The 19,498-nt window shown below is 40.0% G+C and overlaps 1 protein-coding gene across 7 annotated transcripts in view; it reads left to right on the top strand.

Annotated features, from left to right (window-relative positions):
• Nucleotides 1–19,498, top strand: part of arhgap44a (Rho GTPase activating protein 44a) — a 283,281-nt gene that overhangs the window by 239,822 nt on the left and 23,961 nt on the right. For 5 of the 7 annotated variants that reach the window (XM_073025913.1, XM_073025914.1, XM_073025911.1 and 2 more), the window contains exons 13-17: nucleotides 542–622; nucleotides 1,653–1,766; nucleotides 4,938–5,029; nucleotides 12,530–12,710; nucleotides 16,326–16,343. In XM_073025913.1, coding sequence (XP_072882014.1) covers nucleotides 542–622; nucleotides 1,653–1,766; nucleotides 4,938–5,029; nucleotides 12,530–12,710; nucleotides 16,326–16,343 — 486 coding nt within the window. The remainder of the gene's footprint in view (nucleotides 1–541; nucleotides 623–1,652; nucleotides 1,767–4,937; nucleotides 5,030–12,529; nucleotides 12,711–16,325; nucleotides 16,344–19,498) is intronic. The other 2 variants (XM_073025912.1, XM_073025918.1) reach the window with 1 other exon arrangement.

Below are 19,498 nucleotides of genomic sequence, written 5' to 3' on the forward strand. Positions count from 1 at the left end.
TAACACTGGGGAATGAATAAATTGGTTGTTTATGAATACAGTTGGTAGTTTCTCTTTGCTGACAAGCAGAGAAATGGAAATTGATTGCACAACACCAGTTCACTGAGAACTGGAGAAATTTTCATTGAGGGTTGATCTGTAAAACTTCCCTTCCTCAACTTCCCAGTATGCAGTTAGCTGAAGCATAGCATAGGAAATATGTTAGCACTGAGTCAGTCTATAATGTGTAGTTTGTGCGCAAGGTTCTCAAAAAAGAAGTCTAAAGCAGATAAGAAAATTAGCACCGAGTAAAACAACTCAGAATTTCAAGCCACAGTCGTGGTTATATCCGAAAATCAAATTAGACCAATTAAATGACGGTTCATATATATTTAGAGCTAACTAATCAAGTATTTTTGGTAAGACTTCTTTTTATTATTTCCAGAGAAGTATATTTATTAATGTTTATATTTAAAATAATTTTGTATTTTTGAACCAGATATCAGAAATCTGAAAAATATGTAAGAATATATAATTTTCTTATTCTGTTTGAAACTATCAGTATTCAGGACCAAGACAAACGGCTTCAGGCATTATGGAATGCATGTGAGAAGCTACCCAAGGCTAATTACAACAATTTCAGGTAAATGTAACTACCTCATTGTAATTAAACAGTTGTCCTATATTTAGTTTGTTATTAGTGCAGTTGTTTGAAAGGAATAATTATATTAGTGTGGATTACCAAACAGTGCTACATAATGAGTAAAGGAAATCTGCCCAGGAGTCTTTAAAAAAAAAGCCAGACTGTATTAGTTGATTTTTGTCAGTGTAGCTTTATGGAATGGAGTACAGCCTCCAGAGGATATTGCAACATAATGTAACAATTCTTATTCTGGACTCACAGTTATTTGTGTATTTAATTTTGCATTGTGTATTGGAAGAGATTGAGGGTATTTTTGCATAATCTTTTAACCTCTAGTATTAATCTATAAATATTCAATATTGTTGAACTTGAAAATTCTTCTTTTAATAAAATCTAATGCACGTCAGAGCCAAACTCTTGTACAACAGCGTGACTTCTAGCTCTTAAAAAACATTTCTTTGAGATTTAAGTTATCTGTAACATCTTAACGATTCCAACACTCACCTGATCAATCTCTCATTCTAAACCATATGAAAATTCTGAAACCCATATGCCATTTAATTCCTTTAAAGTGCATGTTCTGTTAAATTCCTTCATTTCCTCAGCCTTCCCTACATACTTCCTGCCTTCCCTATATACTTCGGCTTGCACCCTGTTCAGTTCCCCAACCAATACTCCTGCCTTTTGTAGAATCCCACTTGCTTTGACCCACCGTGCATTTAGCCATCTAGGCTCCATGCTCAAGAATTCATTATTTTAGCCTCTTTGCCTCTCCTCTAAGACCAAACAGAAAGTCCATTCTTTGACCCCATTCTCCACCTTTTCACCTTGAAGTTTATATTTAGTGAATCAGTCACCATCAACCACCCACCTTAGGATATTTCTCGATGTTAAAGATTCAATTATAATATTGGTCTACTGAGATAAAAACGCTGAATGTTTTTAATCATATTGCTATACATTCTGACATCAGCTTTCTTCATTTTTGAAAATAAGTTAATTTACTCAATGTGATGTATGTTTACTGCAGATACTTGATAAAATTCCTAGCCAAACTAACAGAATACCAAGATGCCAACAAAATGACCCCTGGTAACATGGCAATAGTCCTGGGGCCCAATCTACTCTGGACAGCCAATGAAGGGTAAGATTTATTTTGCCTTAAGATACTGGCCAAGAATTTGATTTTACGACAACAATGAAACAATCAATGCGCACCTCACCATCACAATTTAGTACAACAGTCAGGAACTCTTATTTGATCCCTCTGCAATTCAAAACAAAAACTCAGGCAATGCTTTTCATAATATTGTGTTCTTCCACAGTTTGTTGTCTTTCTAGGTGTAATCAGACCTAAATATTTATGTCAAAGTTTTATGCAGTTCTCAATGCCATATGGAGATAATTGCACCTAAGCAATGTCCCTGGACCCATTGTGTGTAACGTCATTCCCTCATGTAATATTTAACAATGCAATAATTTTTAAAATAGCTAGAAATAATTTTACTGGTAAATTTAAGACATTGCCGTACCAACATGGTCTTCTATCAAGGCTGCTCTGGCTTTTCATGGTGTACGAGCTCTCCGTGACCGCTGTAGAAGGCATTGAGAGGACAGTCAACAAGCACCCACAGACATGGCTGGGGGTCTCTCCCAAGGTTTTCTTTAGTGGGGCTGTACATAAGATTGGGCCATCTATGGCTCCCGTTGACATTGGTAGTGGAGGAGTTCAAGGTGGCAAAGTGTAGAGTTGTGTTAACACTGAGGGGCTCTGATGACAAGCTAATAAACCAGGCGGGAGTCACGACAAGCTCAGGCTGAAAGTGGGCCGCCAGCTTGGCCAAAGACCAGACAGTGAGCTCCGTGCAATTGAGAGCCATCATTGGCAACCCATTCCTGGGATGGCAAGGCCTCTGCTCGGCACCATTCCAACAATGGGGGAGTGCAAGTGCAAGGGAGAGGCGTGACGTGCTCCAGGCAGAGGTACGTAACCAATAGGATGAAAGGTGGGTGTTGAAGGCAGTGGACTTAGGGGTCACAGTGCGCCTGGATGAAATACCATCTCCCAAGTGCAAGATCACAGGTAGAGCTTTGGAGACTGAGCCTTCCTCATTTCTCTCCTCCGTGTATGACACTCTCCCTACAGCATCACAGCTGAGCGCATAGGGGCTGAGAGATTACCCTAACTGCAAGCTTTGTGGTCAGTGGGGTTCACTGGCACACATACTGTCAGGATGCAAAACAGCTTTAACCACAAGGACAGTATAGGAGGCTGTACCATCCTTGTGTTTAAGTTGTTTTGCACGTGTCCTGCTGTCCCTCACTGATACACCAGAGCAGGAGCTGTGTAAAAGGAGACCAGCTGACAGAGAGACAAAAGGGCAGTCATTTTCATCAAGGAGAGGGCCACGCCTGACATAGTAAAGAGGCCTTAATCCAATCTGCTGCAAATGGCCAAAATATGGGGAATGAGGGTCAATGTGGGGAGTTCCCTGATGTGGTGCAAACCACACTTGGACTAGACATCGTACTGTGGTCCACCAAAGGCAGGAAAATCACCCTGGTGGAGCTCACAGTACCATGGGAGGAAGGAGGTGAGGAGGCTCAGGAGAGGAAGGCCCTGAAGTACCAGTCTTTAGTCCAGGAGTGCAGGGACAAAGGATGGCAAATGTGGCTACTCCCCATGGAGATCAGCTGTCGATAGTTCCCCACAAGGTTGGCAAGGAGGTCACTGTCTGCGCTGGACCTTGATGAAAAGAGCAAGAATCAAGCAGCTCTCAGGATGGGGGAGGAAGCAGAAAGAGCTTCTTGCTGGATATGGAGCAGGTGAGAGGAGTTGAGCTGGAAGTCAGGAGCAGATGGGCAGTGACTTGGCCACAACTGCTGACCCGCCAACTGAAGAGTGTAGTGCTTAAAGGTCAAAACACTCCATGAAGGTTAGGCACCACCTGACGACCTCTGCTCATGGCCAAAGGCTACGGTTACTTCATCAGGTAACTGTAAAGAGCACCCCAGTGTATGATGCAAGTTATTATGTTTCAGTCTCCAGATGAGTCCAATCTTTGTTTTATCAGCAGTAATATTAAAATATTGAATTGAATCAGTTCCTACTATTTTTGTGATTTGTTCAATATTGTTACCTACTTGATAGCATCAGAAGAGGATAAATTCTTGGCATAGTGCCACAGACTTCTTCAAGGTCAAATGTTCAAAGATTCATTTTATTATCAAAGTATATATGCAGAATACATCTCTGAGATTCATCTTCTCCAGATAGCCACAAAATACAGAAAAGCTATGGAAGTCATTAAAAGGGAAGGTATCAACACCCCCTAAATTAAATTAAAGTAACGGTTCATCTCTGTTTCATTGCCTCAGCAAATTGCCCCAAGGGAGTACATTTGAGGTAAAGTCTGAGATTTTTTTTGGGAGAATAGAATGGAATTAATGTAAGTGAGTGCTCGATGAACAGTGTGGAATTAGAGGGTCAGAAGACCTGTTTCCGAACTCCATTCCTGTGAGAGGAACATAAGTGAAAAATTAGGACCAAAATCAAAGCACCTTGCAGGAAACATTTCTAGATAGTGTAAACAATATAATTTATTTTCCGTTTCTTTTTTACATATATTTTCTTTCCTTTCTTAAAACACTCCCTCCCAAACACACTCCATTCTTCTCAGAGAATAAAAAGATACCACTGCTTCCAGACTTTAAAGTAAAATTGGATAGATATATGGACAGGAAAGGAATGTGGGGTTATGGGCTGAGTGCAGGTCGGTGGGACTAGGTGAGAGTAAGCGTTCAGCACGGACTAGAAGGGCTGAGATGGCCTGTTTCCGTGCTGTAATTGTTACATGGTTAAAACAGCCTTGACATGTGAGGTGAAAGGTTGACTTATCCTGTGTAAAGTTACTACCAGATTATTGGAAGATGCTTCAGTAATTCCTGAAGTCACTAATTCAATCAGAGGTCTACTTCTGAGCACACAGTTCATCCTTCAGTACCAAGCTATCTTTCATCAAGTTTTGTATGGAGAGAATGTAAAGGTGATGTGACCGTGAAAGCAATTAAACTTCACTTCTATTTAGCTTAGAAGTTGAGGCAAATTCTATTATCTCCATTGTGATTATCTGGAATATAATCAAAGATTGTTAACTGAACATGGTGATCGTCTTCTTTTCAATGGACTAATATCTCATCAGATGGTGCATTTAGATGAAGAATTGGAGGAATGATTGTTGTCATGTGCTAATTATTTTTTGAAAATTCTTCTACTGAAATGCATTCAACTTGGTCAATTCCTGTTCATTTATAGGTCCATGACTGAATTGATGACAACAGTTTCCATACAAATTGTGGGGATTATTGAACCAATAATTCAACATGCTGATTGGTTCTTCCCAGGAGGTAAAAGCTGAATTATATTGTGCTTTTCAATGTATTGGGATAAAGTCTCCCTCAGTTGGTTATTGGGCAACCAGCTAGTGAAAAGTGCCAATGGTACCAGTCAGTGAACCAATCTTACTTTGAGAGCTTGGCCACATTCACAAACTGCTGCTGTTTTATTTTAGGTTGAAAACAGGTCATCCTGGCAGCCTGGCAGCTATGAGCTGTTTTGATACCAGGCCATTTGGTCTGATTCAAAACCTAGAAAAACAAAGGTTTGATGAGAGCATGTTCACAGGTGTGAGAAGGATATAACAGCTCTGTCCCTCTGTACGGCCCCACAAAAAGTGTTCCATCTGACTAGGAGGTTAAACCATATTTGTACCCAGGGCATGCCCTTTTCTCACTGTTACCATTGGGTAGGAAGTGCAGAAGCCTGAAGGCACATACTCAGCGATTCAGGAACAGCTTCCTCCCCACTGCCATTCGATTCCTAAATGGACATTGTACCCTTGGACACTACTACATTTTTTAAATGTACAGTATTTCTATTTTTGCATATTTTTTAATCTATTCAATATACATAATTGATTTACCTGTTTATTTATTATATTATTATTTTAATCTTATTTATTATATTTTTCTCTGCTAGACTATGTGTTGCATTGAACTGCTGCTGCTAAGTTAACAAATTTCACGTCACATGCCGGTGATAATAAACCTGATTCTGATTGAGGTGGCTTGCCAACCTGCCTCCTTCAATTAAAACTGACCTACCACATAATCCATTTGGTTCTTCCATCTGCTATGGATGGATATCATTAAGCACACTACCCATGAGAATGTCTGGATGTGCACCTCGTTGTTTCTGAGGCACTGGTGTCTCCATTTTCACCCAGGAAACCCACCCCATTGTTATTCAGTAAGCAAACAATTTGTCTCGAAAATATAGTGGGAGAGAACTCTGTTCTTTTGCTTCTGGGGCCCAAATTGAAAAGCAGTGTAATTAAAGTGATGAAAACCTGTTCACACTCTGCTGGAAGGGAAACATTACCTCATGGAAAGAGAAATTTTCATTTTGATAACAATTCATAAATGATGCCTATTTAGCACTGACTGCCAGTCTTAGCCACAAGTAGTGATTTCCTACTGGTATTAAAGTCGAAGGTTTCAGCTTAAAAGACAATAGCCTTGGAATTATGCTAAGTGAAGACTCGTGTTCATATTCACGAACACTAGTCCATTTGGTATTAGTGAACATTAGTCCATTAACATGCACCAAGGCATATCATTTACAAAGATAAGCTTTGGTGCATGCTAATGGACTACCATTCACAGTGTGCTTCAAGAAGATTCCACAGTCATTTACTGAGAAAATATTTTTACCCCATTAACATTTTGCATAATTCTCCAAAAGATTAACTTGTTACCTCTTAGTGCAGCAGATATTTCAATTCCATTTATTCACTTCCTTTTATCTTCAATTGTTCGTTTATCGTGTACCTTTTGCCAGGTCTAATAACAAAGAACTAAGGAAAAACACAGTGTGGATCTGTTCAAAAGCATGTTTATTACTTGCAAGGAGAAGACCTCCACTCGTCAATGGGTGGCAGGTGGTTTCTGATTTACAGTTTACAAAATTTATTTCTTTATACAAGTTTTCAGGCTATTCTTTAACTGTTATCTATTCTAGGAGTTAGTTGCTCCACTTAGCAGCTGCAGTACTCAAAGCCACAGGGTATATCAACCTTCCATTAGTTACACAATGAACAATGATTTGGACATTACATGCCTCCTGTCACGTACACTCTTAACTTATAGCAAAACACCCTGGGATTATCCAGCTTCCATTTTGTCACATTACATGATTAATACATAAAAAATCTCAAGGTTTCAAATATACTTCTACATTCCCTCCTCCTTTTTGACATTGCATGAGAATGCCATCATTTCATAAGCTTCTGCTTTAGAATACAGTAATCAAAGTGATTTCAGACCATCATTTAATGACACAGTCTCATAGATTTAGTCAAGCAAAATCCCTTTTTCCAAGTCCGCACCAAAAGATACCCGTTTTCTCATACTCTCTCCTTCTGGATCCAAATACCTTACTCAGTAACTGCAAGAGGATGGCTGCCAATATTATAAACCTATAGACACTTCCTAATACAGAGCAAGTCACCATCTTCCCATCATCCCAATTAGCCACAAGCTTCCTGTGGAATTATAGTCATGGAACTAAATTCCTACTTCCTTAATCTTCCTGGTGGCCTCTCGGATGTGATCTGTCAACTGAGTTATATTCTCCTGATTCATCCAGTATGTTAGTGCAACATTCTCATCTAATCAGGGCACGTGTGCCTCCTTTCTTAGATGAAACAAGATCCAAAGCCATTGAGGTTTGCAATCTCACTGTATGGACCACCACCAGTACTGCCAACAATTTAAATATTGCTTATTGGGTTTGATCAGGAGTACAGTATATGCAGTTTCTTTTGCTAACTTTTCCAATGCCAATGCCGTGTTAATCAGCTTCCGAGCTGTCTTGCCAATTCCCTAGGTAAGTGTTACCTTCCCCCAGGGAGGCAACTAATTCCTTTTGCCCTGGAGTTAGCTTTATCGTTTGGGAGTATACGATCCTCTGAAACACTCATTTGTCAAATTTATTTCCCCAACTTCCCCCAGTGACATTCCTCCCGATAAGGGGAGGAAGGGTGGGTGGGGGGGGGGGGGGGGAAGTGGGTCTATGTTTCCAAGTCCCATCATCGTTGCACCAGAAACCAAACATATCCTGGGCTGAGGGCTTGGAGCAATTTAAGTAACAGTTCATCTCTGTTTCATAGCCACCTTTAAATCTCTGCACTGTTTCTTCAATTCCTACACCTCAGTCTCATCTACATTGGCTGCTTCCTCCTGGTGTTTTCTTAACCAGCTTTTCACATTGTAACTGAAACTGGTTAATCCATACTTCTCTGTGTCTGTAAATCAATACATGTTGGATCAGGGAAGGACGTACCATGTCCCATCTCTTACTTTAATTCATTTACAATTGGGTCCTTAATCAATGCAGTCTATTCCTTCTCTACAGCGTCCTTTACAATTCAAACCTCACGTAATGTTACTTGGCCATTATTGTAACCTTTTATGCACCTTTGTTGATTTAAGAGAAATCAATTATGACCACTTCTCTTCGAATAACAATAATTTAGTGTATCCAAGACACTAGATCGACCTTTCCATGTGTCCCTAACACTATCCTTTAACATTTACCGACTCGGGTCATGTGTCCCAGACACTGGGTCAATCCTTCTACATGTCCCTGACACCGAATCATCCAGTTCATTTGCTCATCTCTTTGATGTGAACCATTTTACTGCCCTGATCATTTGAACATTTCATTCGCTGTGACAAATGCGTTGGAATCACGGTGATAGAAACCGATCCACTCAAGCCCAAAGCATAGTCACCTGATATTAATCTTTATACACAACGAGCATAATTCTGGGGCTAGTTGTGTGGATACTGACCTTAGGTTACTTGCGTTTTACTCACCGATGATGCCATACTCTTTCTAAAATGTAAATTGTGACCAACAATGTACACTTAGTTGGTTTCCAGCATGTTACGTTGACTGCAGAGTACACAACATGTATAATTGTGTATTTTCAATGGAACTAATGGTTTTGAAATGCAGACAGCAACTCCAGGTGTCTTTATTCCTTACTCAAAAGCCCACCCTCAAGCACCTCACTTATGTGGTTAGTTCCTGTGACCATGCTTAACCGAGAAGCACTGCAAGGATTTGGAACTGAAAATTTTAGCCAAGTTAGATCAGTGCATTCAGAATAAGTTGTAATATTCACTTCATGATAAAAGACATTCTCTTTGGCATTAATGGTCATACTGAGCTAAATGATCTTTGCTAAATAATTGATATCAGGCTTCATCGTATCACCATCCTTGGGGCCTGACATGATCATTCTGTCAGAAATCGCATAGCACGTGGTCACAATGGAACTGACAGTTCCTTGGAAAGACCAGATTGAGGAGGCATTTGAGCACAAGAATGCCAAGTACCAGGAGCTGATAGAGCAGTGCCGGGGACAAGGGTGGAGGACAGGATGTGAGCCTGTAGAGGTGGGATGTAGAGGCTTTGCCTGGCTGCTTGCTGTGCAGGCTCCACTCTGTTCTTGGCTGCAAAGAAAAGCAGGACCTTCAGAGAGGCTGCTTGAACGAGCCTCCAGATGGCGATGGATCAAGACGTGTGACCCATGGACCAATAATGCTGGGATACAGGCCTGTCTGGGCTGCTTGACAAGAGCGTCTGAAAGACCCGAGACACTTGATGATCCCAAGCTACATCTCTGATGATGTGTCCCAGCGCATCCTAAGATGTATCTCAGCATCATTAAGTTAAAGTCTTCATCCTGATTTAACTTGCAGAGAAAGGGGAAAGAGTGTGTTCACAGGTTTTAAATACTTTTGTCAGATCTTTAGAAAATGTTGAAAACTCCAGGGAAAAGCAAGGTAGGCGCAGGTTAAAAAATAAAGGCCAAACATCTTTTTGGTACCAGCATACATTTTCTGTTTATAACACAGTTATGACAGAACACAGATTAACAAACTGGGTAAAATTCCCAAGCCTTGAAATTGGCCTGTACCAATTCCCTGTCAGTGGATTATTATTTACTGAAGTTATTGCAAGCTGCCACTGCAATTCTCATCATTCATTGCAGCTACAGAATTTAAAAGAGGCAAATATCTGGGGCTGTTAACTAGAGGCCACTCTGCAGAAGCACAATTTCTGCTGACCCAGAGACTGACCACAAGTTCAGCCCAATAGACATTTGTGTGCTTGTTATGAGCTCCTGTAGCCTGTCTGGATCAGCTGCAGTGAGCAAGAAAACCCTGCTGGCAGCCTCAGGAATAGAAAATAGAAAATCCAGATTTCACTCCCTCTGGGTCTGTGCAGGAACAGGATTTCCTTTATTCCTGTACAAAAGTAGGGCTGAACTGGGAGTCTGCATTTGACTGAGAAGTGGGAAGCACAATGGAGTCCATTTACCCAAAACAATATGATTTCCAAGCTCTTAAAGCCACAAAACATATCCTTCTGCTAATAAGGGAGAAATGACAGTGTATTCTATTCCCTCTTCGAGTTCCATCCAACCCATGTCAGTGGAAAACCTGTAGGCAAGGAGGAAAGACTGGCCAGGGACCAGCCAGGTAACTCATAGCACATTTTTCCTGAATATAAGGACATCAAAAATACATTAATTAAATATCTCAATTGAATATGGTACAGTTGCCTTTTAAAAATTAATATACTGCACATCACAATATAAGAAGCTGTGGTGAATTCATTACTGCAAAATGAGTTAGAAGCATCGGTATCAACCATCCATACATCTTACACATCACATCATGCAATAATTCCAGAATCAAAATATTTTACATCTTTCTATAACATTATTTTTCTTTAACTAGAAACAAAGTAAAATATTGTGCCAAAATTGAAAGTGAAGGACTGTATTAAAGCCAAAGTCAGTTAAAGGGTTTGAGAGCATAGTGGTTACGTTACCAGAATATGATACAGTATTAAAACTTACAGCAAATGTGAGCTGAAATCCTACCTCAGCTATTTTAGATCTTAAAATCTTTGTCGCATAAGGACGCCATTGGCCTGAGTACTCACGGCTTTTTATAGAATAATCCAACCTCACCACTGCCCTGCTGCCCTGCATTTAATTTTCTCTGATGCCAACCTAAATCCCTTTTGAAGGACCCAGAACTTCATTTCCCCTATCCTTGCAGGTAGTAAGCTCTAAAAGTAACAGTCTGCTTCAAAAATAAACCCCTTTGTTTCCACTCCCCCTTCCCCATCTTCTGTTCATCATCTGCAATCCATGTCTCTGTGTCTTGAACCTTTTGCTCATAGGAACAGCTTCCCATTTGTTCTCCCATTTAAACTTGTCATGACTTCCGCACTTCCATGAAATCTTCTCCATCTCTCAATCTTCATTGCTCCAGGAACACCCCCAACTTATCCAGTCTAACCTTATCCCTGAAAACATTCCTTTCTGCATCTTCTCTGAGACCTTCACATCCTTCTTAATTAGTGGTGTAAAGAACTGGACCAGAGCTTGCAGCTGAGACCAGAATTCTGTACAGGTTTAATCCAACTTCTTTTTTTTTTAACTCTAGCATAACATACCTGGTCTTATTGGATGTTAGTTCTGTGCCGTGTCAAATGACATAGGCAAATTGTTCTTGACAAATCTTTCTATGGAAGTATTTTGCCACGCCTTCTTCTGGGATCTTGTCTTATCAATCATTTTTTAAAATGTACCTGGAAATAATAAGTTAACAGCGAACACAAAGCATGAGGGCAAAAAATCTAGTTATTTCAATTATATTTCTATCCAGTTTTGACTTTTTGGCTAGTGGATCAATTCAAAAACCCATGAGGTTACTCAAACGTATCAAATTAATATCAGACTAGTGTAGTTCAAGTATCAGGGAACCATTTTAAGGAATAGGTTAGCAACTATTATCTATTACAAGCTTGCAGATTTCAACAGCTGTCTTGATTAATCAACCTCTCACTGGGCATTCACCTTCCAGATCAGTATTTAAAATATTCTTTAATTCTTTATGCCACAATAGCTGGCAGGGTTCTCACTATGCCTCTTCCATTTTCCACAGTTCTGTTCTCATCCCCTCTCTGTCCACCCAAAGCCAAGATAGGGTTGTCCTTGCCCTCACTTTCCACTCACAAGTCTCCACATTCAATGGATCATCCTCAAAACCTTCACCACTTCCAGTACGATGCCACCACCAACACATCATTCACACCTCATTCAGTGTTCAGAAGGAACTCTTCCCTCTGAAAATCCCTGGAAATCAGAAATAAAAGAAAACATGGAGGTATAACCTACAATTTTTTCCCCAGATTTCTAGCATTGTATTATTTTGTCTGTCTCTTCTCCCTCATTTATCTCTTTCTACTTCTGCCTTCTCTGGTTTGATCAACTGCAATTAATAATCCTATATCACCCTCCCAACTTGCATCACCACCACTGCCTATGTCATTCGGTCTTTCCTACCATTCATCCTATGGTGAACATTCTCTCTAATTTTTCAATCCATTCATCACCCTTCTCTGCAACTGAAGCCTTTTTCTTTTCTAATTTTTCCTAGTTATGAAGAATTGACAGCTGAAAATTTGACACTGAGTTCCTCTCTATAGGCATTGACTCCCTCCGGCATTTGCTGCTTTTATTTTAAATTTTCAGTATCTGCATTTTGCTTTCCTAACAGTACGAGATTTTGAAATAGAGGAAGTACTGAGTCTTGTAGTGTAGGAGCCCTAATTTTAATAGACTGATGACATCAGTAAAGTCAGAGATACTAAAATTGAGCAATAACAAAAATTCTTTTGTCATTCGAGTGAAAGAATAAATTTGAGTACAGTTGAGGCTGGTGGTTAAATGCAATGAACTATATTTCTTTCAAAAACAGATATTGAGTTTAATGTCACTGGGAGCTATGGGAGCCCGTTACACACCAATCATAATGCAAACTACAACTCCATGCCTTCGCCGGACATTGACCACTCGGACCGCAAGCAACACGATCAAGCGAGGCGGCCTCTCAGTGTTGCCACTGACAACATGATGCTGGAATTTTATAAAAAAGATGGGTATGTATGGGCGATTGCCCCATTTTCTCTTTTTCCCATCTCAAAAGTAGCATTTTCGCATATAAAGCAGAATTGCTTATGAGCTGGAGTGAAACGATATACATGGGAACAATAAGAAGATGTACATTAAAAAAAATGAGTAAATTTTTACACTCTTATATTCCAGGTTTAGTGAGCTTTAAATATCTCATGTATTGAAAGTGGATCAAGGTGATGCAAATGTTTTATTTTTGGTTTCAGCATAGCACTCAGCAACATTCTTTTTGATATGTGCATGATATCTTTCAGTTCCCTGCTTGAATGGTGCTTGATACAGTATGCCATGGCAACCTGTGCTAAAAGTATCAATCTCATAATGTTGTTACGTTAAAACAGGAGCAACAGTTTTCCTGTACCAGGCATTTCCAAACGGGGAGGAGGGGGGGGGGGGGGAGAAGGGAGGTGTGTGTGTGTGTGTGTGTGTGTGTGTGTGTGTGTGTGTGTGTGTGTGTGTGTGTGTGTGTGTGTGTGTGTGTGTGTGTGTGTGTGTGTGTGTGTGTAAGTAAAGAAGATCTGAAATATGTACTTGAATATTGTGATTACAAGATACCTGGAGACTGTACATGCAAAATTTCTTTAACCCTTTTTGTTCCGAGGAGGGTTCCTGTTCCTCTCTTTGTCAGTCATGAGTCTATGAGTCAACGGGTAAATGTTCCACCACCGACGAGCGCTTCCCCTGTTTGGTTATATAGGACTAACCTCCGATCCCCACTGGCAATGCTGGATGCCGTACTGCTACTATGACTATTGACTACACTTTGGGATTCTCTGTTTGTAAATCCCTCGTTGTTATTCATTGGTCCATGGCTAAAGCTGTAGTTTAGAGCATTTGTAAGGATGTAACATTCCACCGGAATGTCATGTATACATTTTTATATATTTGTAGGACTTAGTAATATTAATGGAAAAGTGAGATACTGCATATGCTGGAAAATGTTATATTAATTACCATTCTAAAAGAAAAAAATGTGCATTATACGAAAGGTAAATGTTTAGTATGAGAGTGAGAAAATCTTGCAGTAAATGGAACTGAACAAGCTGATACTAAATGTCTTGACCTGGAGCATCACCTGCCATTTCCTTCCAGATATGCTGCCTGACCTGCTGAGTTCCTCCAGCATGTTCAGAGTGGCAAACATAACGGGTGAGCAGCAGAACATGAAAATTGCCCAGTATTTCGAAGTAAAACTTAAATGTCCCTCTCTACATAGGAATATAGGAAACCAACAGCACAATACAGGCCCTTTGGCCCACAATGCTGTGCTGTACTTACTTTAGAAATTACCTCGGATTACACATAGCCCTCTATTTTTCTAAGCTCCATGTAACTATCCAGGAGGCTCTTAAAAGACCCTATTGTTTCCGCCTCCACCACTGTCGCTGGCAGTCCATTCCACACACTCACCATTCTCTGCGTAAAAAAGCTTACCCCTGACATCTCCTCTGTACCTACTTCTAAGCACCTTAAAGCTGTGCCCTCTTTTGTTAGCCAGTTCAGCCCTGGGAAAAAGCCTCTGACTATCCATATGATCAATGCCTCTTATCATCATATACACCTGTGTTACTTCTGTCTGTTTTGGTTCACTCGAGGTCAGCTCATTATTGATTAGTGTAAAATCAATAACTAAGAACACGTTTTATTGCTGGTGGCAGACTGCAGCAAAATGTTTGCCTGTAATCTGTATCTATGACAGTCATTAAAAATGGATGCCTGATGGCTCTACGATTTTAACAAGTGAGTCACAGAGCCAGAAGGGTACCAGGTTCTTGAGGGAGCACTACAGCTGATCCCAGACCCCCAGAGTGAGAGACAGGGGATTGGCCAGCATTCCCACCCTTAATCGGATTGCACAGACCTCAACTGGAAGTACGTGTGCTTGGTATGGATTTGATTGGACTTGGTTGTGATGGCTGTCTTGTTCAAATGGCCTGCTGAGGGCCTTCTATAAAAAACTGGCTCTTGGGTCAGGGAATGATGAACGTCCAGTTCCAATGAAATCATGATTCCCAAGAGAACAGCGCTTTCTACAGAGAAAGGTTGAGGCAAATTATTAAACGGAGAATGAAGCACTTGTATTATGTGCTTACTTTCTTACCTTGTAATGTTACAAATTTGTAAGTATAGCTGTACTGTTTTGGTATTATGTAACTCACACTGCACATGCCTGCTGTGTATTAATGTGAGTAGTTTTGTGTGCTTTTTCCAGGCTTTTCATTCCAGCTTCTATTCCGTTTTTCATTTTTCTTTCTTTTCTCTTTTGACCACAATGAAATGCTGTGCTTGTGTTGCTCCCTCATTCTTGCTGTCCTTTCATTTTCAACTTGTTTTCATTCCTGTTAACTGAATACTTTTAGCTGTAAGTTCATGTCAGTTGAGTACTCTTGCCCAGACTACACATTTTACCATTTTAACAGCCCAAATTACATGAGATCACGTTCTGCATCTTGTCCAACATGGCTGCTGCGGTAAGCAATTTTTTTTGAATTTACACCAAAATACAGCACATTAAAATTAACAGCATAAAAGTACTTGCAGTATTTTGTAAATCTTTTCATTCCAGTTAAAAGTATACCAGAATTTATGCTTTATGGTCCACACTTCGCCTTGTAACACTTTAACCTACCACAGAGTCTGCCACTCTTACTTATTTACGTGCCTCCGTGGAGAATACTGTAAGGCTTACAAACGTCATTTTGGTATGTTAACTCCAGTTTACGATTTTCCACCATTATATTTTTCTGGATTCCTTTTTGTCTACAAATGTTTTAATTCCCATAAAAAACACTAAGGCAATGAAAATTTTAGCCTCTTGCACCAAGATTGCAGCTTTTAATTGTCAGTTCTCAGCTCCGAAGTCCTAGTATTTAGTGAATAATCCAGGCTGACTGTTCAGTGCAGATCTGAGAGAGATTGCATTTTTGGAGATATCATCTATTAAATGGGATGCCTTATCCGCTTGAATTCATAGTACCACTAAAAGAGCTCAAAATTCTCCCAATATTCTGGCAATCGTATCTCTTCAACCAGGAACAGCAGTGAATTCATTCCATTCATGGAATTGTGGATACAAACACACCACACGACATAGTAACATTTCACGCATTTCTAAAGTAATTCAGTGAGTTTTCCTGAGGACCCAGAGGTAATATTGATATTTAGTTTTAGCATTTAATAATTCTGTTGACAACTCCACTCCAGTTCTGAATAGTCTTAACCTAGTCACATTAGACCGATAATTGTCAGCCAATGGCAATTGAATGTCAATCTGAACTTCTGCCTACTCCAGCATAATACCATCTCTGTGCTTGTGAACTTCCACCTGAAATGCTAACACAGAGTTTAACTGAGCAGTTTTCCTGGTGTCAGGAACCAATAACAAAAGGGCCACTAACTGGTTAAAATGTTACAAGCGCTACAGTGTGAACTCTTAAATGTTCCTGCTAAATCATTACTTTTCGTCAAACGCACTTGTTTTACTTAACAGGATTCTGCAACCTTCACAATAATTACTCTTTGATTCATTTAACCCTTTATGTTATGTTCTAAATAGTACTGTTTTGTTTCTGCTAATGCAGCCTTAGGAAAATACAAAGGTACTGTATCAATAACATCTGCATAACTGGCTTTAGATAATAAGATGAGCATGAACGGGTCGGGGTGAAATATTCCAAGAAATGGAGGATAACAGCTTGCAAGTAGAAGACGTAAATTTGCCAATTCTCAGATATGATTGCTTGTATTTGATCACTGGGCTATCTTTATACTTGTTCCTTTCTTTACATATATGTGTATTTTATGAATTGAAATCATTTTGAGAAGTAGGGAATTAGATGGCAAGTATTCTAAAGTACTGGAACAAAGTTTCAGTGCATTTGTTTTAAAGCAGAAAGTCAAAAAGAGATCAAAAGATTTCATGGAATTGACTGCCAGTCACTAGAAAGCAGTGATGCGATGTTTTCTTGGAGCAACTACTCTTTGGATATGGATATAAATGGAGCTTTGTTTAAGGTTACACTAAGAAAATGCTGAAATAGGGATCCAAACTATGTACCTGGTGTAACCATTCTGTATAAAATCCTACAGTGCTAACTGACCACCCGCTTATCATCTTTCTGTTCCTGTTTCCCAGTTGGGCTCATTGTTGGCAGGTAAACTTGCTTAGGTCTCTGTTGCTGCATATGAAGCTATCAAAACAAAAAAAACTCATTTTACAAGAGTCCAAATGTAGGTTATCACCCTCTTCGTAGCTGGAGCGTGACTGGGGCTGAAAAGAAAAAAATGAATGGAAATGGTGTAATGCGCAGTACAATGCATCGGCAGCACTGAGCGTAGCAATTCACCTTCTTCAATGGTTGTGGTCTTTAGGATAAGGACACCAAGACAGTGTTCTTAGATGGAAGATCCAAGATTTTGATGTGTAGATGGAGTGGTCAGTATGGCGTTTGACTGAGGGGATATGTAGGGAATAGTGTTTCTGTGAATTGATGCCCTTGATCGTAAAGACAATGGAAGTCATGAGCCAGTGGGTGGAATGACATTCAGACTGGTGAATTGGGTACTTTGTCCCAGCTAGTACCAAGCTTCCTGATTCGGAGTCTCATTCATCACACTTCTGACTTATGCCTTAAATGGCTTTGGGTAGCCAGGAGATAAATCATTCCTTGTGAAATACCCAGCCTCTTACCTGCTTGTACCTGCAGTATTTATGGACCTGGTCCCATTAGGCTTTGTCCAGGAGACTCCAGGGTGTTATTGCTAATGGATTGAGCAGTGGCAGTATCATTGAATGTACATAGTAGATAGTTCAATTCTACTAGTGGAATTGATCATTGCTTGGCAGTTGTAAGTGCAAATGTTATTTACCAGACTGTTCCAGCTGGAAGGTTATCTGGATTATGGTGCATAAGAGAATGGGTGTATCATTATCTGATAAGTTGCGATTGGGCTGAACATTGTGTTTACTTCAAAAAACGTCAACATTTCTGACCTGGTGGAGGGAAGACCGTTGATGATGCAGTCGAGACTGTGTGGCTCCAGGCATTGGTGAAACAGTGTTCATGGGGTGATGTGATTGCCCTCCAACGACCACGGTCGTTTTTCTAAGTGTGAACTATGATTTCAGGTTAATAAGTTTGCAGATGACACCAAAATTAGAGATATACTACATAGGTTCTAGCTTAACAGGGAAAGTCAGCCAATGAACAGCAGATGGAATTTAACTCGGACACGTGCAAGGTGTTGCATTTTAGTAGGTAGAACCAGGGCAAGACTTGTACATTAAATGGCAGGGTCTTGAGAGTCTATTTAACAGAGAGACCTAGGGGTCAAGTACATGGTTTCTTGAAAGTGGCGCCACCAATAGACAGGATGCTGAAACAGGCATTTGACATGCTTGTCTTCCTCAATCAGTTGAGACATATTAGGAGTATTGTGTGTCTTCTAATCAGGTGGCTATAGAAAGGATGTAGGCAACTTGGTTGTCATGGAGAAGTTGACTAAAGGACCTGTTTTCATGTTGTGCAACTCTATGACTTTGAAATGAGGATGATTCAATTTTATGTCGGCGCTTCTTGAAGTCACTTTCAGTCAAATGCTTCCTTGGTATGTCTCAACTCTCTTTGGGAATACAGCTCTCTTATTATTGTTTTTTCTAAGGGTCCAATAAAATTTTCAATGACTGAATAAATAAATTGACCATTAGTAAGCAAATTCTTGGGTAAGTGGCACTTGGTAGCACTTTTGACAACACCTTGGTTGATGACACGGAAATGACTAACGGACAGTAATTAATTGGACAGGTTTTCTTTTGTGTGGGATTGTCATATCTGAGTTGGCTGCACTCTCAGGTGAACACTGACCTGCAGGTGGGATCAAACGGGAAGTAACTTGTTCTGATCCAAGTCTTCAGCACCACAACCAATTTGGTATCAGGAGTCATAGTGTGTGGCCTGTGTAGAACAACGTGAATATTACGGGTGGGTATCTGTAAATGGATATGCATGTCAAAGCAGTTTTAGGCATGTGTGAATGCATGTATGTCCATGGGCATGCTTATCAGTGTGGAAAAGCATGTGTGTGCAGATGAATGAATGGGTATCTGTAGCAAATCTCACTCCCAGTTAGTTTAACATGCAATTGTTTTCTATGCTGCACGGGTGATGTATCGTTCTGAAATCCAGGTTGGGGATCTGGGGAGTACTGGGCAGGTCAGCATTTATTATCTGTCCCTAATGGTCAAGGAGATGGGTGGTGATCAGCTGCCCTGCAGAATGCTGCGTTCCTTCTGGTACAGACACTCCCCTAGTGCTCTTTCTTGGCAGCTGCATGATACAGATTCATCAGCAATGAAAGAAAGGTGATACGTTTCCAATTTTGGATGGTGGTGGAAAGACTGCAAGTGATTATCTCACAGTAATATAGGCTGGTGGGGGAACATATTTAACAACATAGAAGATCCTCAACAAAGTAAACCATTTTATCAAGATGTTAGTCAGAATGTATGTAACTTTTACTTGATTTCTGGAGGTACATCTGAAATATATAAATAGCTTCAATTAAATATGAGTACCCACCACAATGCACAGGGTGTAACAGGAAAGAATCATACACCCAAGTTTAATCAGAAAAGGGTTGTTAACCTGCAGTTCATATCTTATATTACTATTGCTTATGGTTTATTTTTCTCTGAACAACAGAGTGGAGAATATTCATAGAATTATTTATGTATCTTTTATATAGTTAGCCTAGA

This window comes from Hemitrygon akajei, chromosome 22, assembly GCF_048418815.1.
Source record: "Hemitrygon akajei chromosome 22, sHemAka1.3, whole genome shotgun sequence".
Taxonomy (NCBI): domain Eukaryota; kingdom Metazoa; phylum Chordata; class Chondrichthyes; order Myliobatiformes; family Dasyatidae; genus Hemitrygon; species Hemitrygon akajei.